Genomic DNA, 23,797 nt, shown 5'->3' with positions numbered 1-23,797 from the left:
TAAATCTATTTGAAAAATTACGAGTCTAACTTAGAATTATTTAGTCTATTACTAATTATGTACTGTAGGCTCCTTTCACTCAAAAATGTTTTAATCTTTCGTCATAAATATGAATCAATACACTTCGCGATAGAAAAATGTAGAAACCTTTTTTCTGGTGTTGAAATGTCAAAATAATTTTTTTTTTGCTACACAATTAGAACAAACTTAATGATTTAATTTAAAACATTCTTGAGGAAAATGAACCATAACCTATAGGCCATCTTCCCTAGAACTAGTCAATTGTTATCAGGGTTCATTTGTTCGAATAGTTAAGAATTTGTATGTAATTTCGATGCCAACTGTTCAAGGTCAAAACGTTATCGTTTATGTGCATGAAATGGCGACCAGTTCTCTTGCTAACTAGCAACTTGGGAGGTTTAAGTTGGCGCACATTGGGAAATAGGGCCAGAGACGTGAGAGCGCGAGACACACGAGGGACACGGGCACCAATCAGCGCTGTTTCCTCGTGGGCTAGGTCATGGACACTGCGACGCGCTCAAGGCAAACTGGTCGGGGCGAATGCAGTATGAAAATGCAGGTGCAGCATGAAACCCTGTAGTAAACGCCTGCAGCAAAATGTTCAAGAACAGTGGAAATCATCCGTCAAAACTAACTAATCGCTAGACAAAACAAGCTGCGACAATTCCCTTGAACCTTTTACTGCACTAGTCTGTTTAGAGTGATTTAATTATTAACGCACTACCATTTCCTTCCTCATAAGTGCTTGTCGTGGTTGCATTGACAGAAACAGAACTAGAAGGCTTATCGCAACTTACAAGGGAGACAGGATACGCTGCCACGTTGAATCCGTTTCTCAACGAGGACGGACACATAACTGAAGTCATTGCATGAGTAGTTTTCGGTGCGGGGGGGAGGGGGGGGGGGGGGAAACCAAACAAATGCCCTAAAATTAATTTTTTTTAGTTCGGTTCGCGTGGAATGAACGCCATCGGATCTTTTTGAAAAAGTGAAAGTACGGGTACAAGTTACGGCTAGCCTGTAGATTTTTAATCATATTATTTTCATATATAACTGTGCACGCCTATTGAGTTTTTTTTATTGCCATATGAAATAAAAAAAAATTAAATTTGCATCAATATAAAAATCTTATATAACGACAAGGCTTGGGCGAAATGAGACTAGTCAAGATTATTTCGCGGATTCATGGGGTAGCAAAGTAGACTTGACGCACATACATCTGCTTCACACTGATGCTCTTGACGATCCTGTAGCCGGTTACAAACAAGAAGTGGTTACCTAATCAAGTGTAACCCGCCAAAACACGTGATCTTGTTTTCGACCAATGAACACTCATTCCGTCTACGCAAGTAGTGTCTAGCCTGGAGTGAAATGAATCCACAATACAGTCGTGGTTCTAGTTACAACTCAAATGCAGGTTATAAAAAAATAGCCAAGTTCAGTTACCGAGTTGCGTAACCAGTTAATTAATATTAGGAGTAAGACACATCTGATAGCATAAGTAGTTTAGCAAAATGTTTGCAGAAAATTAAATTAAAACTAATTAAAACTTTATTCTTTAATTTTGACAATTAAATATTTACATCATATACGATTTATAAGACGTACTTTTAATTTTAAAATTTATCTACGTAATGGTTTTACACACCACTGTGACTTCGGAAGAAGAATTTCACATTTAATTTACCAGTCGATGTTAGTGCCTGTCACGCCGAGAAGCTCGCAGCGGCCTCGCTGCAGGCTGCACGCGGCTCGGCGTGCACCGACGTGGCAACACCGCGGCCGGCCACAAAACTGGTTTTCCCACTGCTGCGATCATGCAGCAGGGTGGCTGGCGCTGGCGGGACGGAACTAGACCGGGGGTGCGTTCACCCCGCCCCCCCTTACCATCAGCACAAATCATGAGCAGCCCTAACACTTACTCATACCTCCCCCCTCCCATGGGCATCCAGATTCTGGCCTCGAACAATTAAAATTTACCTCTCGGCACCAAGACAAGTATACTGCGGTTTCTGTTCATGCAAATATTTCACTGTCTTCATGGGATTCATTCTCACAAAAATAATACAAATTCAAAACACTATTCCAGCGAAAGACACGTCAAGACATGGCACTAAGTACGATACTTAGGTGGAAATTATATTATTTAAAAAAATTCCCGTTAATGTATGTATCTTACATCTTCCCGCCATCGTTAGTAAAATAAAATGGCTGAACCGGAATCCCAAGGTGTATTTACAAGGGGGGCATATGTGACCTACTTCAACAACGAATATTAGTATTACATAGTACTAAAAGAGAAAATTATGAACATAGCGACTTTGCTAACACAGTAACAAAAATAAGTATATATTTTCATTTATGTAATAATGCAAAGAGGTTGCTATAATTAGTTTCACCTAAGCCTAAAAAGAACTCTCACCTAAAAAAAACAACTACATACGCCCCGGTGAAATGCGAACCCGAAACCTCTACTAGTGTCCATTTTATTACCACTGGTTATACCATCTAGTTCTATTTAAAGCACTAGCGATTAACTGGTAATAGAACTGAGTTTTTTAAAATGCTCTGTGCGGCCTCATAATTAACACGCTAAATACAGAAACACAAGTGGCGTAACTCGAAATAGTATTTCGATGTCTAAGGTGTGAGGCACAGTCATGCTGGTAAAACTTATAAAAAAACGTTGTCCAGAAAAAAGTTGAGCTTAGCAGACCTAAATTCAAGCCATTAATATTGGTAACTATGAGTAGGCAACCTATAAGTTCCAATGACTTGACTTTTGAAACATCCCTGATTCTTCAGCACGCTCCACTTGAAATGCAAAAACTAGCAAGCTTCTAGTTTGTCGTGAGTGGACTGCACTGCTACAATTCGTGTTCCACGTTGCGTGCTCGCCAGTTGGCCGGCGGCTACTGCTCGGCTCAAGGGCACGGGGTTCTTAACCCGGTATAAAAAGACATGTCTGGTGCACATCCGACACACGTTGTTGAACACACAACGAGAGGTTTCTGAGAACGTTTTATTGCCTCCCTCGAACCGACTATTCACAAGACCTCGCACATTGGACATTATCGAGACGAAAACACGGAACATGAAATGGCCTGTGCCGTTAAAACGTTTAACGCCTAAAATAAAATAGCTCGTACATCTCAAGAAGACGAATCATAACTTAAAAATGGTCTGCCGTGCGCAGAAAAGGGAGCAGGGAGACCCCGGAAACCTGTTGCCACCCAACAGCGGCGCAAGCACTCATCGGCAGCAGAGTTGTCACATCCTCAGTGCATGGACCGCGTCTCAATAGTGTTCGTAATCTCACTAGTCTGCTGGAAATCCAAGGTTTGTGAATTCCAATAGCAGTAATTAGCGAAAGGGGTACTATAGTCCCTATCAAATTCGAAATTCCTTTGAAACACGGGAAACGGGAAATTTTTTGAAGTCTCGGTAATTATGGCCTTGCATCCAAATAAAAATGGGAAAGGGGGGAGGGGAGCGTTTACGACGGAACGATATGTAAGTAAATAGTCTTTTAAAATCGGCGCGCTCAGAAATCACAAGATATTTCGTGTTAGATCATTGGCTAAATCCCCTGAGAGAATTTATATGCCCAAAACCAGCAGGACAGCAAGGATATCTGCATGTGGTTGTGACAATACACGTGGCCATGACATGAGAAACGGTGAAGGACCCTTAGGAAAAAACGCGCCAAATTTTGAATGGAGGATCACAGAGCAATACACAGAAGGATACGCGGTCGTGCGACGCTGGACTGAGAGCCGTCCGCGTGAACCCGCCAGGAGGCTCACAACAACTTCCAACACACAAACACAATATACGTACACGGCACGGCGAGCGAGCGCCATCTTGCGGCGGTGACGACCATCTTACACGACACGCAGTGCGCACAGCGAGGCAAAGACGCACGGCATCGACGCGACAATATTACCGGTCGCATCGCGCGCGCAGACTGCAACTGGCGGCTCCAGATCCAGTTTCGACATTCCTCCCCCTCGCCTGCCCCAAGGTCACGCCAACTACTAGCGCGGCGCGCTGAACCCTAGAGAGGGGGGACGCGAGGAGGGAAGAGACATTCCTTTCCTGGGCAACCTGTGGCGCGCGCCCCCTCCACTGGCACTCGCGGAACTACGTGTGGCCAAGCGCGGCTCGTAAAACCCCTCCGGAGCTGTATGTTAAAACTTTTCTTTCAACAAAAGTTGTATTTAAGTTCATTATTAGTAAACAAAAATTTGTTAATAAATATTTCAAGGCCAACCTCTTAATAATTTAATGTTTTGCAACTCCACACGATAGCCCCTCTCGAAGTCTTTCTGGAGTCGCTCTTAGGAAGGGTCGTAGCCAAAATGTTGTGGGTCCATTACATAATTTAGTTTTGAGAAAAATTTCTTTATAATTGAATTTTAAAAGAAAAATTATTATTACCTTAAAATTCAGAAACTATGAGTCTTTTAGAGCCCCGAGATTTACACACGAAATTTAAGTACTAATGATTTTGCTTAACGATGGTAAACTGAACGTTTTATACATAGTTTTTATTTAATGGTTTTTAATACTTTGTTCATAAGTAAATTGTTTGATTCATTTGTTTATACAAGTCATAATATCCTACTAATATTATAAACGCGAAAGTTTGTAAGGATGGATGGAAGGATGGATGGATGGAAGGATGGATGGATGGAAGGAAGGATGGATGGATGGAAGGATGGATGGATGGAAGGATGGATGGATGGAAGGATGGATGGATGGAAGGATGGATGGATGGAAGGATGGATGGATGGATGGATGGATGGATGGATGGATGGATGGATGGAAGGATGGATGGATGGAAGGATGGAAGGATGGAAGGATGGAAGGATGGATGGATGGATGGATGGATGGATGGATGGATGGATGGATGGATGGATGGATGGATGGATGGATGGATGGATGGATGGGATGGATGGGATGGATGGGATGGATGGGATGGGATGGGATTGGATGGGATGGATGGGATGGATGGGATGGATGGGATGGATGGGATGGATGGGATGGATGGGATGGATGGGATGGATTGGATGGATTGGATGGATTGGATGGATTGGATGGATTGGATGGATTGGATGGATTGGATTGGATGGATGGATGGATGGATGGATGGATGGATGGATGGATGGATGGATGGATGTTTGTTACTCTTTCACGTAAAAACTACTGAATGGATTTGAATGAAATTTGGCCTACATCTAGCTTATAACCTGGGCCCTATTTCATAAAACTCGAAAGGCATGACATATGCGACAATTATGTCAAAATTTACAAATATGTCAATTTGTAATCACAAGTTTACGTTTCATATAAAAAGAGGTTGACAGGCAAAGAATCTTAAATAGCTACAATTAAAAACAACTAAACACGACCGTATGTGACAATTAATCATTGCAGGTCAAATTTTTTTTTGAGTGATGTGGCCAAAATCAATCGCCCGCGGCCAAGTGTATGTCAAAACATTAGTTGGCTTTCATGTGGTGCGTGCGATAATCTTGCGTTTCAAGAACAATCGATTTGTACCACAACAAAGTAAGCGACATACATAACCTTCACACATACAGTACAATGAACAGTGTGGATAAGATAAGTATTTTAAAACTCATTCCTGAGGAAAATGAGGCGTTTGGAAGATTTTCATGCAGTTTGACACATGAACAGAAAATGAACACATGGAAACGCGTAACTGAAAAAGCGAAAGCCATTGGAGCCTTTACAAGGGATTGGAAATATCTTAGGGATACTACATGCCAAATCTGGCGCAAGAGAACGATTGTAAGTACAAATATTGTATGTGTATCAGATTATTAATAGGTTAGGCATGGACACAGGCATGTTATTCATGTGAATAATTTTTAGGTATAGCTACTCATTGTATACCGACTAAACTATTGATAGTAGAAGCAAGGTGTATTAATGAAATTGCTTCTTTTGTTACGAAAAGTTGTCGCGAAAGACAAAAAAGCATGTTACAAGATGTTTATTTTTTCGATTTTCGGAGATTTTCTAAATCCCACAAGCAAAAGAAATGTATGGACTTGTAACATAACATAACCTAAACCAAACTAACGTCACATAATGTAACCTAACCAAAAGTAACCAAACCTTAGCAAACCTAACGTAAGCATACATAATCTAATGTAAATAAACCTATGTTAGGCTGGGTTAAGTTAGGTTATGTTTGGTGATGTTATGTTAGGTTAGTCTCTGTGTACAAATTACATGTAACATTTAGCTTGTTTTAATTGTGGAACAGAAAATCTATGAAAATCTGAAAAAAATAAACATGTGCCACATGCACGTTTTTACAGGCGACTCATTTTCGTAACAAAAGAGGCATTTTTCTTTAATAAATCTTGCTTATATTATCAAAAGTTTAGCCGATATTCGATGAGTAGGTAGACTTAACAATTACCTTCATGTGTTTGCAACAAGTAGCCGCTAATATAGTATGACACTTCATATTTAGCCTCAGTAGTCTAATTAATATGGTTTAAGAAATAAAAAAAATAAAAATTGAGCTTTTGTATCTGCCTGTGCTAGTAATGGGACACGTCTTAGTGATATAGGATGTATATTCTAATTCAATTACTAAAACCTACATCTTTTTCATGCCCAGGAGAACAAAGACGGGAAGTGCAGGTGGGAAGAAATATTTATGACGAGGCAGATCATATTATCATGGACATTATTGGAAAAGAATCACCTGTTCTTGAAGGAATAATGGCTCCTGAATCTTCTGGGACTGACATTGCTACAATTACATTCGCATACCACGAGGATTTAGGAAATCAGACTGCAGAAGTTATTGTAAATAATGTAGATGGTGTTGCTGAACCAACGTGTTCAAATGCATCTGACAATTTGAGCGGTACTCATCAAACACCATCTGCAAGCACAGGTGGCAACACAAGGAAAAGAAACAAACTCTGCAAAGAAGGAATATGAATTGTTAAGAACAAAAAAATTAAACTGCAAACGTTATTACTGGTACAGAAACTCGAATCAGCAAAACGAGAAACATATAAAATGGATCTAGAGTTACTGAAAATGGAGAAAGAAGCAGGCCTTCCGCCATCTGAATTTACAGCTCATTTGACAAATTCAACAATATTTCCTGTTAACACCGAAATGTTGCAATTTGGTGCTTCAAACAGTGTAATTGAAGATGCTATTGTCATTGTAAACAATACATGTTCTAAACATTAACATCTGATGTATATAATTTTGTGTAATGAAACCAAAATAATTAAACGGACATTTCAAGACAAGCTTATGTTAATTTTCAGTAGTTATGTATATTTTGTACCTAATTATTCGTTTCAGTTTTTGCAATAGTGGATAAATATTTGTTGATTTAATTATAATGGAAATGTCAGTGCATGATACAAAGCAAACTCATTGATATGTATATGGCTAGAAACAAAGAAACCACTTAATGTTCAAACACATGTATCAGTTCTTGCAATACTGCAATAGCCTCTGGATCAGCTGCGTCAACATCCTCACGAGCTTCCCCATCCTAGACTTCTACATTTTCATCGTTTTCATATGGTTCATACACCTCTGATCCTAGGCGTTTCTCAAAGTTATGCACAATTATACAAGACAAGATAATGTTACATGCTGACACTAGCTGCATTCTCAGATGATTAAGGCATGGGAACTTCTCTTTTAAAATACCAAGCACATTTTCCACCAGTCGTCAGGTAGATTTAAAGGCTCGAAGAAAACTTGTAAGAACATTTGTCCGAGGTATTTGTACTGGGATATTTGGAATAATAAGCCACTTTTTTAATCCATATCCACTGTCTCCCAGTAATATTGCATGTGGAAATGGTCTTCATCCATTTTACCACTGTTGTGACAACGATGAACATTGTAGTACTCATGCATCATGTACTGAACCGGGCCACTGAGCACTGGCATACAATAATTCTAGGTTAGGTCCACACACTACCATTATATTGATTGAATGGTTGCCATTCCTGTCTACAAATGAGACTTCATTATCATTTGGGGCATCTATCTTGATCAATGACCCATCTACAACTCCAGCAACCCTTGGAATGTTTGCTACACACATGAAAAGCTGTGGAATTGCTTGGACAGATTCAGTTGGCCAGCGAACCTCTTCTCCAAAAAAGGTGTGGACCAGTAAGTGACATAACTTATTTACACATCGGTGGATAGTGGCTTTTGATAAGCCATGTGCATCTGCATTTACATGATATTGTGCTCCTGTGCCCAGCCAATGCAATGCGCACAAAAGTTGTTCTTGAACAGTAAGAGCATGATTTATTTTTGTTTCTGTCCGCAACTGTTGCCCTAACCTATTTATAATGTATTCAGCTGTTACCTTGCTAATGCGGAATTTCTCTTTGAAGACGAAGTCACTGAAATTGAAGGTTAGGTTAATCCGTGGCCTAAAAACTCTACGAACTCTTCTTTCTCTTTCTTCATCACTCCCGCTACTGATAATGCTGCTACTACTGTCCATTATGTCCAATCACATCAAATTAACTCAATATTTTAACACACTATTGCACTGCTATTACCAATCATTAAGTGACACTAAATGGTTTACCTGTCACTTCCACTCTGACAATTCTACAAATTTGTAAAATTGTTAAATACAATTTACATATCGGTGTTTCATAAAACAGGATTACCTGTCAGATGTGACACATCTGTCACATTTTTACCTGTCAGCTTTAAACTTTTATGAAACAGCTTTATGTCAAATTGTCACACATTTATACATATTTGTCATAACATATTGTAGACTTGTCAAATTTTATGAAACGAACATATGTCAAATTTTAAATATGTCTGACAATTCATTGTCACCTGTCACCTGTAGAATTGTAACGATTATGAAATAGGGCCCTGGATTAACACATAGACCCCATATTAATATGAAATTCCATCCCTAAGGGAGTGAAAAAGTGATAATTTCATTTTATAACAAAAAAAAATTCATAGCTCATAGACATACAAATAGTGAGTGAGTGTCATTTCTCTATGTCTAACACACAATCATACACATAGTAAGGTCTGGCAAATTAATATTTTTCTCCTTGGTGAGACCAGTCCGTTTTTTAGTGGAGCTCGCAGCGGCTAGCAAAGTAAAGACGCTAATAACAGTTTTGTTCTTAACTTCGTCAATAGATAGAGTTGCTTTGAATTTTAAACGTACCATCGTTTGATGCGTTTGTCATGTCTTTAATTTTAGTTTGTTTGTGCCGTATGCGTTCCTATACCATTCATCCGATTGCGATGAAATTTTGGTGATTTGTTAGGCGCATGCCCATGAAGGTTACTGAGATGGTATAACTATTTTTCAATAGTTGGAGCACGAATCGTGTCAAAAAAAATGTGTTTATTTCATTTTATATAGCGGCACTTTGTTTTTGTTGTATAAGTGCGCACGCATGACACAATTTTTTTAAATATAAAAGAGAGACAGAGAGAGAGAGTGATATATATATATATATATATATATATATATATATATATATATATATATATATATATATATAGTGAGATAGAGACGGAGAGATAAGTTGAGATAGAGCTCAGTATAGAGAATGAAATGGGTTAGATAAAGAGATATACCTATAGATGTACAGAGCTATATAGACATATATAGAAGATATAGAGATAGTGGGAAGTATATTATGTAGATATAAAGAGATAAATAGAGATAGAGATACATAGATGTATATAGATGTAGATAGAGATAAATATATATAGAGATGGATAGATGATTTGTATATGTGGAACTACTTCAAACATATTACAAAACAAAACTGAATGAGGCATTGCAATGCAGGCCGAGCATTAGCTAGATAATGGAATCTTTTCAATATTAGTAATCTCTTATTTTTCAGCTTTTTTCTATATTGCTTTATAAAGTCTAAATTACATACAGACCAGGTAAATAACTATAAACTGGCAGAACGTCCGTCGGGATCTGAGAGTGATATAAATTAATTTTCACACTTGACATTCAAATTAAGAAGACAATTACAAACTACATCTGATTTCGAAAAAGGTCTCCCCTTCACCCTGTGTTCAGCCCGGGCAACGCCGGGTATTGCAGCCTACTAAGGATTACAATAATTCTTTGTAAACTTATGTAGCTAAGTCATTATTTTTTTCTCTCTTAGCTTGTTATTTTATTCTTTTCAATCCTGGAAGGGAGGGTCCGGACCCCATGGACATCCCCCTTGGCTACGTTCCCGTCCTAGGGGTGGCAGAGGAACAGGGTAAGAGATGTAGACTTGTCCCTAGATTTACGTACAACGAATGATTTAGTATTTAACGTCTCGGCGACATCTGGGTCATATTACATGAAAGACGAAGATCAGAGAATGGGGCATCAACGAAATGCATTGGGGTAGGTACCGAGACAAAACACACGGGGAGGCTAACGGTGTCATCTACATTTTCCAGCTGCAAAAAAAATGCAAATTCGACCAAACGTGGACCACTTTAGCGGGAGGCAAGTGATCCGGCCACTCACTCATCCACCGTGGCCCCAACAAAGCCCAAAGGTGTTTATGCTATACTTAGCGTGATGTGATCACAAAGGGTTTCAGTGCGGCAGAGTAGTAGTTATTCAAGAATACATTCTCAACATTTCACACAACTGAAAAAAATAAAAACCCACACACTACTCCGGATAAAAAAATTCAGAAATGAAATAATCTTTATATTCTAAAAAAAAAAAAAAAAAAAAAAAAAAACTTGATTGCTCACCTTTGTCTTTGGAGTGGTGTCATATGCACTTAAAATATCATCATCCATTCTGAGAAAAATTGTTAAGGTTCAACTGACACAATAAATTTAAATAAAACATATACAACAAATCATCGGAAATAATGTAAACCACACTCTTTAACCATTTATATTTCAAATGGGAAAAAATATACTCTGGCGCACACATTTTTTAATACAAGGATAAAAAGTTAAACTATCTTTACTAACAAATTCAAATACAAGACCAAATATAAACTAGTTAAATTATACACCAATTTGGTATGCCTGTAAAAACTATAATTTAATAGAAAATGATTTAACAGAAAGTGATTTTATAGTTAATGTACTATCATGGTCTCAATTTAATGGAATGTCAAGCAAAAGTCTCACTCTTAAGTTTGTAGTACAGGATAAATGTAGTGTGATTTAACACAATAGACACTGTGTTGATATTTACTTAGTTGAATGATTGGGTGCATAAGTACAGTATTATTAATACAAAAACACATTAATTCTGAGCATTATTTTAAACACTTTAAATGAATAATCACAATAATATGTGCATAAAGCTATGTGTTCTATATACTCAAGTTTTAATTTATGGATATACACATTAAAAGTAACTTAAAATAAAATTAAGTAATAAGACTTGTGAGCAATGAAATCATAAAATAAATAAGCAGTAGAAGATTTTTAATAAAATAGATGGAAAAGGGTGACACTTCTTCCATATACAAATCTGGCACAGATTAGCATCTATTCTAATATTAACAAACGACCATATACTTTTGGAAATTTTTCATTTCCATTCCACTTTTATATATCTTTTCATAGTATGTAACCTGTATTTTTGTGCCCCTTAAAAATGTTAGGATTCCAACAGATGAATATTTCAGAAGGTTCTCATGTTTCTTTAAAAATACTCCTATTGTTTTAACATTATTAATCATTCCTTTCCAGTCTATCAATACAGTTTGTTCTGCATACTTCACTTTCTGTGCTTAATTGTGATGCAATATTAAACTATACTTTTATTCCAGAAGGCCAACTGAGGAGTTGGCAGGCAAGCTTGATTAAAATGTAACTACAGTTAGGACTCTCATCCATGTTTTACCCAGAATTCAAACAGAGAAACACCTCAAACCAAAGTTGGCTGGCACTGCAACCCAACTTTGCCCAAAATTTAAAAAAAAAAAAGTCAATGTTAAAAAGTAGTAATCAAACACAAATAATATATCACTTCTGGTTTTTATCCAACACTACAGATTATCATTATATTGCTGTACAATACTGTATGCCTACATCTCCACGTTTAGGAACTATGGCAAAAAATGCTTAGTTAAATTAAAAACCTCATGTGAAGAAATTTGCCTAATTTTAAATGTTTTTATATGTCACAACTTCTAGAAGAAAAGAACTGCATATCAGCAAAGATAAACTGGCCTATTTTTTGTAATAAAAACCTTCGGCAGATTTTATGACAGCACACAGTGCACTCCGGACAAGTCGTAAATTTAATGGCCACAGACAGATGATTACATATTATCTGTTGTAAGGTGGCAGCTGAGTTTAACACTGCCCGTCAATAATTCAGTCACTGGCAGACTAATCAGTTCACATTATTATTGTGGTAGAAAATAGTTCAAATTGCATTTCATACACCTGTATGATAAAATTTGCATATTTTATACATATAACTTATTCATTGAATTCTCTGAAATATTGCAATACCCTCGGAGCATCTAGGCACTTACTTGAATTTCATTTAATTTTGCAAACATCTCTCCTGATATTTAATATGCAATGGAACACTGTATGAAAAACCGAGAGAGAATAATAAGATTATATTTATTTACCTAAAATATCACCTTAGAATTCATGGCTTGCAACAATCATGTGTTAAACACTTAAATTACTATTGGCACTAACATAATGACATATGGGCCTACACAAGTAGCTGTAGGCGATGCTGCTTCTCACACAGTTGAAATTGCAAGTGTTGTAACAGCTCACCTTGCATCATCCAAAATAACACACTGCCTTCACTGATATCTTGCCATTTATCCTTCCAAAATCTGTGTTTTTTTTAATATCACCCTATCCCCGCCCCTCTCCATGTGTCCAACCACTGGTGCAGTTATTACCATTTCTTACGATATTGCATTGATGATTTTGTTATCTTGAGCACACTTATTCTTATTTTCTTTACTTTCAAGTTTACATTGAACCTAGTCTATGTTGCTAATTTCGAGCCTGGTATCTTAAGGGATCCACTTACCTGGATACATAGAGTCTGCAGAGCTTCTGAAGAAACCACGTGATTTGAAAACTGCTCAATATATCTGGTGTCTGTTTACGAAAAGCATTTAAGAATGCGCTGGGGAGAATGGGAAATTCTCTTTCCTTATTTCATTTTTAAACTGCATTTTTAAAAGTGTGAAAAGGGCTAAAATGCAAATTTTTAGGATAAATTTTAGACTTGAAACGGCTGGTAAAGATTCTTGAAAGTACACAAGGGCCTTGCATTACTACTTTATCTTCATTTCTCCGCCATCTAATGTTATGGTTACTGCTCAAATTTTATAGTTGTTCTATGCACTAGAAGACTGTACACCAGTTCAGAGCCTTGCGCTTAGAGAAGATTCTGCGCTATAAACACCCGCGAGAGTCACACTTAACATCCTGCCTCACTAACAAAGATACACCCCTGACTAGGCAGACTCCGAAAGTCCAACATTTGGCTGAGAAAATATTATTTTGGTTTGGTAATGCATGATTATAGTTTTCAAAGTTAGCGCAAACATGTTTCAATATTTCACTGAATCCATAATGCATTGCTAATAAGAATCTGTAGCTGAGATAGTTTGTGTGCTTGTTGCCTTTGCATTCAGGTTTATTTTAATGTTATTTTACATTGCAGTTAATAGTGTGATTATTCCTCCAATACTAGGTTAGGTAAATGCAGGCCTACATATTTCACACAGTTGTTCATTTACCTGAAAGTTTCTGATAAGTGCAATCTTAATCCTGACTGAATTATGAAAAACTCTTTGATTATGAAATATGTCTATAAAATGTATACCTTTAAATCCTTCTACGATATATTATGCAAGAGAAAAGTATTAAAAAACTTACTTAAAAGAGGAAAATAAAGTACTTTACTTAAGGTGTTTTCACCAATTAGCATCATTTGGTTTTCGGGAATGTACGGAGAAACTGCGGCAGCCATTTTACACCTATCTGGAGCAGCATTAACTCTGCAATTATTTTTTTCCAGTTCCCCAACATAACCTAACTTGCACTGTTGTGTAAATTGATAGTAAATTTACTACCATACAACACACAAAAATAGCTTACTTGCTGCATCAATTGATGAGAAAACATTGTACGACTCTCAAATAAAAAAACAAACTGGTATGATTAAAATACAGTTTATATAGCCACCATGAATTACCAAAATGGATAAATAACTAGGGTGTTATGTATAAATATGAGCTCATTCCATTACAATTTACAGATAATTAAAAAAAAAATGTCATGTATATTGTGAAATTGAATTTACTTTTTGTAACTAACTTAAATATGAAATTACTTTCAGTGTAATATTACCTCAAATATAAGTAGGTATCTTAAGTTCTCAATAGCAGATTACTAAGTAAAAGATGGTATCACACAAAAGCAATAGTACTGTAACTCCAAAAAAAAAAAAAGTCTTTCCAAGAAAACTGTTGCATTAAACTGCAGACTAGAACACACTATCTACAGTCAAAAAACAGTTTTAAACTATACTATTACCATCAAACAGGGAAAATTACAGATGTTTTTTCACATTAAAAAAATTATGACAAATTCCTTAATTAAGGGAATATGTATGATGAAAAAAGGTGTGTACTAACAGGGTTTCTTTTTTCATCACTTTAAAGACAATCAAAATTAGGTAACAATTAAAGACAAAGTTTTTAAATCAACCACTTTAAACAAACTGAAAAGAAAAATGGATGGGTACACAATTCATAGAAATACTTAAAAAAGGTCATACTTAGGTAATAAAATAAATTAAAAACTAACTAAACCAATCATCCACATAGCAATGATCAATTACATGTGTGAAAAGCTGCCCTCTTGGAAATAAAAATTAATAACATTTTACTTATTATTCATGTTGTAACGTTGCAAGACCCCTGCCCTCCTAGCTAAATATTTTTCTTTTAAACTATTTATATGCATATAAATATTTCTTAAAAAATCTCAATAAGAATATTTTACTGTTTTTATGTATTTTAGGGTTAATATTTCACTTGCTGTATGCTTTAAGAATGTACCTGGTATTTTAACAGACATTTTCAATCATTAGTATTTTTATGTAATTATTCACAAAGAAGTAGCTGTACTGAATTTTTGCCTGTTTTGGCCTACCTTTTCAAGTTTTTTTAAATAAGTTTAATTTTGTAAAGTAATTTGGATCATGATTGCTGATACATAAGGTTCTAGAACAATAAATTTGGTGTGGGATTTATTAGAGAAAGGCATAAGAGGCCTGTAAGTGCGAGGGAGAACGAAACAGTAATTCCCCTCAGAGATAGATAAAGACGGGGATTCCCCCACTGCGTGGGAACTGAGTGATAACTGCTGTCTCATGGTGTGGGAGAGAGAACAAGAATGGGAAGTCCCTGTTTCTATGTACGAAAATCATTTTCATTGTATCTTTGCTGTGTTCTTATTGGAGTGTGATATGTAGTGTGAATACAGCGTGCGTGTGATTGGTCGGTGAGGTCATGTGACTGCTCTCCCTGCGTGGAGAAACCAGTGCCATGACTTCATCAGTCTTTCGTCAATTGCTGCACCAGTAGGTCGCGTTCGGTGGCTTCTCGCCAAAAATGAAGTAAATTGCGGATAGATAATTTAACGTTGGTGGTCAGAGCCATGCCGAGTATTAAGTTAACATAATTTTTTTTTTTCATTCGGACAGTAATTAGAAATTGTGATCAACTTCGTTGGCGTCTGGCTCGTAGCGAAATTCATTTTCGCTGGGTGCGGTCACGTTAGAGGCCGCACTAATTTCGTGTACTTACAGTAAGATTTTACTGAAGGACTTACACTACGTTTATTTTTTTTCGTTAATTCTCATCGCCAGGGCTGCGAGCATTTCTCGACAGGCGAATGTATGTGTTGAGTGAATGAACAAAATTATCGAAAGTGATTGGATTAGTAAGTACGACATTCTAAATTGAAAATAAAACAAAACTACAATCGGCGCTTAACATCTTTTTATTTTTGTATGTAAAGAACCGTTATAATGTAACTGACCTAACATAACAGGTACCTTTCTTTTTAGTTTTAAGCATTTAAACATGGAAACACCTTGTCTCCTGAAAAAACCCAATGTTCTTTACACACACACACACATACATACACACACACACACACACACAACCAACAGCAAAACTCAAAACTTACAGCAATGTAAATTAACATGAAAATACACAACACAAAAATTCACAGAGACATAAAAAATTTATCGAGATAAACATGTGTATGCACCGTAATTCTGTGAAATCTGCACTAACAATAAAATTGTTCAGGTTCTAAAGTCTGTACATTGCATGGATTTATATAAATAAAAAAAAATTAAATGAATATTAGCATTATTTGGAACTCAGATGCCGTAAACTCTCTCTAGGCTTGTACCAGTGAATCTGTGGCACTAAAAATTTTTTGTAGTATTTTTTATAAATTATTCTTTTTTTTAACATCACCTTGGACTGAACTTTAGTGTGTTTATATGTTAACAGTTTCAAAGTTCATTGTGCAATGCGCCTTAGCTGTGCGGGCGGTTGGGCTGCCGGCCTCTCTCAAGGTCGGAGGGGGAACATTGCCACAGCAACTGCTATTTGGTCCAGCCCCCACTGCGCCCTGGTGTTGTTCATTCGGTCATTTGGTTTTCTCTACGAGCGTTGCACAATAGCGCCAGTAACAAAGAAGCGTAAGACCTTAACACTTAAACGGAAGCTTGAGATTTGCAGAATGATTGAGCAAGATGTGTAGGTTTCAACTATCAAACACAACGTGAAACTACAGTGTATGATACCAAGAAAACAAAGCGCTAAGCTAAAATCTTTATGACAGCCAACGAGTCTGAAAAACACATTAGTGATCATAAAACTCTCCACATGGCCAAACTTCAGGACTTTGATTGTGCATTAAATAATATTCTGTAAAAAGACCTGAAGTTGTGGCAACATCACGACTTAATTTTTTGAAAAGTGCAAAGAATTTTATAATAAAATGTGATTTATGGATACGTGTTCATTCTCAAATGGTTGGCCTATAAAGTTTAAAGATCCACACAGGATCAGAAAGCTTGATGTGTCTGGTTAACGGAAATCAGCTATTGTGGAAGTTGCGGAAAAATCTCAAGCTTTCTTTGCAAGGATTGAAAGTGAAAATAAATTAACTATTGACCAAGTTTACAATGCAGATGAGATTGGTTTGGTATGGAAATGTCTACTCCGCACTACTTAAGCTGGGGGTAGTGAAAAAACTGCAGCTGGGTTCAAGCAAACCAAGAAACAATTAACCGTTCTTGTTTGCGCGAATGCTGCCGACACACACTGAGTGAAACTAAAAGTTATACGAAAATATGCCAAACCAGTTGTTAGAAAATCTAAATCGTCTTCCTTAAGATTACAGATCTCAAAGCAATGTGATATAATTATTTCAAGGTACGATACAATTTTCATGCCTAGAGTGAAAGAAAAATTAGTATGAAAAAGGGGTTAGCGCTTACATAGGAATATTATGTGCAAGCCTTATTGTGTAAACAATGCAGTACATGAATAATTTAATTTAATTTTAGGTGGTTAATCTCAAAATGTTATTTAATATTTATTTAAATGAATGGCTAATGTATTTAGACATAAGTATATTAGTATTGTATAATAATTTTAATGGGAGTAGTGTCTTGATCAAAATGGTAATCAGCAAGCACACTACCTGATTGGAAAACCAATAATTTTGATTAAAATAATGTCTTATTGAAAAAATGCATTTTAATAGCGCTGTTTTGATTAGCGCTCTGTTTTACTGGAATGAATTAGGGTGTTACTTCGAGGGGCATCTGTTACAATGTTTGTCTAGATAGTCGAGATAAAAAAAAAAATTGAGAAATTTTTTTTACTTTGCTTTAACCATGTTTACAATTATTTGTGAACCTCTTGCCAGTCATTACCCTGAATAATCAGGGGTCAACTGTAGTTTCATACAACCAATGGCCCAAGGTGTAGTTATGAATTTGAAAATGTACAGGTGTGACTTCATATAGCAGCTAACATGAGTAGGGAAAAATGACATTTCCAGAAAAAATACATCAAAGTACCATGTTTGATGTGGCATGTGCATGGAGAGCTATGAAAAGCAAAATTTATCATAAAGCTTGGTGAGAATCGTGGCCAGAAACCCAACTTAAAATGTGTTGGGCAATAATTTTCTGGGATTTGAAAAGCTTTCAAAAATCAAGATTTCAGAAACTGTCAGTACATGAAATAGTAAAAAAATAGCTTGATGTCGGTCAGTATAAACCAGTTGTTATGACAGAAGAGATCATCGTCACAGCTCAAAAATGTAATGCTTCCAAAAACAAAAATGACTTGGGGAGAAGAATCAGAGGAAATTACAGACATCACTTGGAATGTAGCTGCAAGTACATGACGCACGTTTGTAAAATTTGCTGAGAATAATAAAGACGGTTACTTTCTGTCTGAGGTAATGCAATGCCACATACAACCTTCAACATCTTTGCATTAGAGAAGAGAAACCAGAAAACAGTTGGACATCTGCACACATTTAACAAAGAAAACGCACAACCTTCTGCACCATTTCTATCATCGTTTCATTCCTACGACAAATGAATGACATACTGGTTGGTAAAGTTTACACAGTGTTTTTTCATAAATCATTAACTTTTTTAATAATTGGAGGTATTTAAGATACATTTCTGCACACATTATAGTACTATGACAGTACATTATAAACAGTATATTATAGTACTATCTGTGACAGTACAGTATTTTATTTCTGCTCGTGAATCTGAGGTTTTCAAAAATTTGAAGGTTGCAATTCCCCAAGAACCTTGTACTGGGGAGAGAGTTTACTATAGTTAAGATTGAAATTTTTTTGTCTGCCTGTACCAATGTAACCCAAAAACTACAAAACAGATACTGATGAAACCTTTTTGTTAGTAAAATCTTTAGTTACACTTTTTTGTTAACATTTTTTGAAACATTTTTGTTAATAAGATGTTTTGTTGAAACGTTTTTGCTAGGAAAGTCTTTAGCCAACTCAAACACTGGGCAATATCTTATATATAAAATTCTTGTGTCACAGTTTTCGTTGCCATACTCCTCCGAAACGGCTTGACCGATTTTGATGAAATTTTTTGTGCTTATCCGGTATCTATGAGAATCGGCCAACATCTATTTTTCATCCCCCTAAATGTTAGGGGTAGTCCACCCCTAAATTTTTTTTTTTTAATTTTTGGAGAAAATTTTTTATTTTTTTTATAATGTGGCATTAAAAAATACACACAACCCTAAATTTTCACCCTTCTACCCCCAACACCTAATTTTTAATAGAATTTTATATTTTTCAACCCCGGTCGATAGCTGATCAATTAATACTTGATCAACCTTCCCCGCCTACAGCGAGCTCATTACCTGGATTAACACATAGACCACATATTAATATGAAATTCCATCCCTAAGGGAGTGAAAAAGTGATAATTTCATTTTATAACAGAAAAAATCATAGGTCATAGACATACAAATAGTGAGGGAGTGTCATTTCTTTATGTCTGCCACACGATCATACACATAGTAAGGTCTGGCAAATTCATATTTTTCTCCTTGGTGAGACCAGCCCGCTTAGTGGAGCTCGCAGCGGCTAGCAAAATAAAGGCGCTCATAACCGTTTTGTTCTTAACTTCGTCAATAGATAGAGTTAGTTGACTTGAATTTTAAACACACCATCGTTTGATGCGTTTGTCATGTCTTTAATTTTCGTTTGTTTGTGCCGTATGCGTTACTATACCATTCATCCAATTGCGATGCAATTTTGGTGAGTTGTAATGCGCATGCCCGTGAAGGTTTCTGAGACGGTATAACTATTTTGCAATAGTTGGAGCACAAATCGTTTCAAAAATGTGTTTATTTCATATTATATAGCGGTAATTTGTCTGTTTTTGTTGTATAAGTGCACACTAATGACATAATTTATTTAAATATAAAAGAGAGTCAGAGATAGAGTGATATATATAGAGTGAGATAGAGAGAGACAGAGAGATAAGTTGAGATAGAGCGAGGTATAGAGAATGAAATGGGTTAGATAAAGAGATATATAGATGTATATAGCTATATAGAGATTTATATATAGAAGAGATAGAGATAGTGTGAGGTATATATGTAAATATGTAGATATAATGAGATAAATAGCGATAGAGAGATGCATAGATATATAAAGATGTAGATAGAGATAAATATATGTTTAGAGAGATGGATAGATGATTTGTATATGTGTAACTACTTCAAACATATTACAAAACATAGCTGAATGAGGCATTGCAATGCATGTCGAGCATTAGCTAGATAATTGAATTTTTTCTATATTTGTAATCTCTTATTTTTAAGCTTTTTTCTATATTACTTTATAGAGTCTAGATTACATACAGACCAGGTAAATAACTATAAACTGGCAGAGCAACGTCTGTCGGGATCTGAAAGTGATATAAATTATTTTGCACACTTGACATTCAAATTAAGAAGACAATTACTAACTACATCTGATTTCGAAAAAGGTACCCTTCATCATGTATTCAGCCCGGGCAACGCCGGGTACTGCAGCTATAAATTCCCTAGAAATAATTTATATGGCAAAACAACGTTTGCCGGGTCAGCTAGTATATTAATAAAAATTACCCCTAAGAGAGTGTAAAGGAGTTAATATGGTTTCAAAAAAATCTAAGTTTGTCAAACGAAAGTAACAATATTGGGTATGAATTGTAAACAAACAAAAATCTATTAGATAGCTATATGGTAAGTTCAGTTTTATAGTAAAAGTCATATCTCCGAAGCAAATCAAACAGGATGTATGAAACAGAGCAAAAATGACAAGATCCTTTTTTTTTGTAAAGGTTTAAATAGTAGGTTAATTTATATATATAAAAAATATTTATGAAGCAAATCAAGCAGAAGTAAATAAAACAATTATCACTAAGAAAAATAAAGTAAAAGTTTTTTTAATTTTTTTGTTTTTAATAATAAACTAGCTGCCCGACCCGGCTTCGCACGGCTATACTAATGGAAAAAAATTAAGCCACATCTCCCATTTACAGTAATGGTAAATAAAAAAAAATTCAGTGAAAATTTATTACAATGCTGTATAATGTACCAGAGAGAAAATGAATAGCACCGATGGTTTCCCGACTCGTGCATGCAACGTACAACTGATGTACCCGTACTTCGCTACGGCAGTCTACAGGCAGATCACTCTTGCGCCGCTCATTATACATGATCCTCCTTGTGGGTACGCCACTGCCGTGCGATGCCCGTTGCCATGGAGACGCAGAAGGCATGAACAATGCAAAATCCTGTTCTCATGCAGACAAAGTACCCCCTGTTGCCTGGTTTTAACCACCCATGGGATCTAATTTTCGGAAAATGTCATCCTGCGTAACATAAGGAACATTACTGTGAAGTTTCAAGTCTGTAAAATATATATACTTGAAAAAAAGGGTAATTTTTGATATTTAAAGTACCCGCAAAATTTCAACGGTGATGAGGACTGCACTAACAATGAAATAGTCGTTGCCATAGAGACGAATGAAGCATCAACAGAGCAACAGCCATTGCCATGGTGATTTCCTACCAAAAACTGGAAATTTTGATATATTACGCCCCCGAAACTCCCCTTGGGATCGGATTTCCGCATAATCCGTTCTTAGTGAGCGTCTACATCACAAAATAAGTAACTATGCTAAATTTCAAGTCAATCAGGTGTATAGTTTTAGAGATCTCGTGATGAGTGAGTCAGTGTGTGGTATTTCGCTTATATATGTGTATATATATGTGTGTGTGTATATATATGTATATACATATATATATATATATATATATATACACACATACATATACAAGTCCTTGTCAGAATTGTAACGGGAGAGGAAAATGGGGCTGTTTGTATCTGATTCAATTCAATTCTGTAATGTGTGCGCACTCATACACCAAAAACTCACGAACTGCCACTAAATTTTATGAAATACACACCTTTGTTGAAAAGATTCACACGCCACCTATTATAAAATTGTTGTATTAATTGCGGGTATACGCATAACAACTCACAAAAGTTTCATTGTAATTGGATGAATGGTATAGGAACGCACACATAACAAACATTAATTTTTATATGCATAACTTAGCCTTTATACAGCTACGATTTGTTTTGCTATCCAATTGCTAACCAGTTGACTTCAACTTCAGAACAGATACACTCCATAGACTACTACCTCCATGGATACGACTCGCGCACCACCATTTTTATTTGGACCGTAGAAAAGAGGAACTGTCACAAAATATATATTTACTGGTAATTATCCAATACGACTCGCGCTCCACCTATTATATGCTACCTCACCTAGACAGTAGCCTTCCTCGTGTTTCAAAGGTCAAGGGTGCAAATTTTCATTGTAATCAGGTGAACGGTTTAGGAACACATAAGGGACAAACAACCATTTACTTCTATATTTATAGATACACAACCAAATTATTTAAAATATTGAAGCGCCTAATCTATGTACAGTTTGCAGATGTATTACTTTTTCCAAGCGTTTATATTTTGTTAATTTTTTTTACATACCGTGTTTTCTCGTATAAACGTCACACATTTTATTCTAAAATAAATTTTGAAAAGTAGGGGTGCGACGATTATGCGGAAAAAAAAAATTTGTTAGGTAAAGTTATTCATAAAAACAAAACCCGTTCATGGAAAGTACGTTTATTTAAAAAAAGGTGGAATATACAATAGCACGCCAAACAATCTATATTAATAATTCCTTAAACAAAAACCTTTCTTCAACTTTAAATAGAAAAACCAAAACTCTAACGCGAACGCAAGCCACTTGAATCTGACGTGAACGAACATGTCGTAGTACACACTTGCCACGAAAGAATGCGGGCTATCAAATGTAGTTAACTCGGCACCTGACAGAGAGAATGCGTTGCATCCAATTGGCGAGATATCGATATTCGACTTGCGCGCGCTCTATACGGGAAGCAACATAACCAAACATGAGATGCGCTGACTACATTTTTATAAGCGGTACGCCGCGGTAACGCAGACAATCAGATAAAGGAAATACAGTTTAAAAAGTCTTTAAAATAAAATTTACACGTCAGACAACTTTGTATTTCCGATAATTAAATAAATAAGTGGTAATGACCGAAATTAAATTTTAGATTATACCTACACCGCGGCGATGCAGACGATCAGATAAAGGAAATAACGCTTAAAAACGTCTTTATAAGAAAATTTACATGTCAAACAACTTCGTATTTTTCCGTTATATTTATTAAGTAAGTGGTAATGACCGAATAAATATTAGATTTCTACTTTAAAATACATTCTTTTATACGGAAAAGATACCTGCACAAAGCGCTCGGCATCTACTAGCGGGACCAAAAACATCATGCAACGTTTACGCGAGAAGTTTTTTTATCCCAATTTTGACAGCCTAAAATATGGTTGCGACGATTACGCGCGTGCGACCATTTATGCGATAAAACACTGTATATATTTTATTTGGAAATGGTGCAATCTAAAAGTGTCTTTTGTCTTACTATACATTTTAAAACCACTTGAAAATGTTCTTGTGCAAAGTTAGATTTTTGTCAGTGTCTAACAGTTGGTTTAAAATCACATTTTG

The 23,797-nt window shown here is 36.0% G+C and overlaps 1 protein-coding gene across 2 annotated transcripts in view; it reads right to left on the bottom strand.

Moving 5' to 3' along the window:
* LOC134530841 (DNA polymerase alpha subunit B) overlaps positions 1–23,797 on the bottom strand; it is a 105,629-nt gene that overhangs the window by 64,397 nt on the left and 17,435 nt on the right. For both annotated transcript variants that reach the window (XM_063366089.1, XM_063366090.1), the window contains exon 3: positions 10,828–10,876. In XM_063366089.1, the coding sequence (XP_063222159.1) occupies positions 10,828–10,876 (49 nt within the window). The remainder of the gene's footprint in view (positions 1–10,827; positions 10,877–23,797) is intronic.

The sequence above is a fragment of the Bacillus rossius genome, chromosome 3 (genome assembly GCF_032445375.1).
Source record: "Bacillus rossius redtenbacheri isolate Brsri chromosome 3, Brsri_v3, whole genome shotgun sequence".
Lineage (NCBI taxonomy): Eukaryota > Metazoa > Arthropoda > Insecta > Phasmatodea > Bacillidae > Bacillus > Bacillus rossius.
This window is presented reverse-complemented; position numbering and strand designations above follow the sequence as displayed.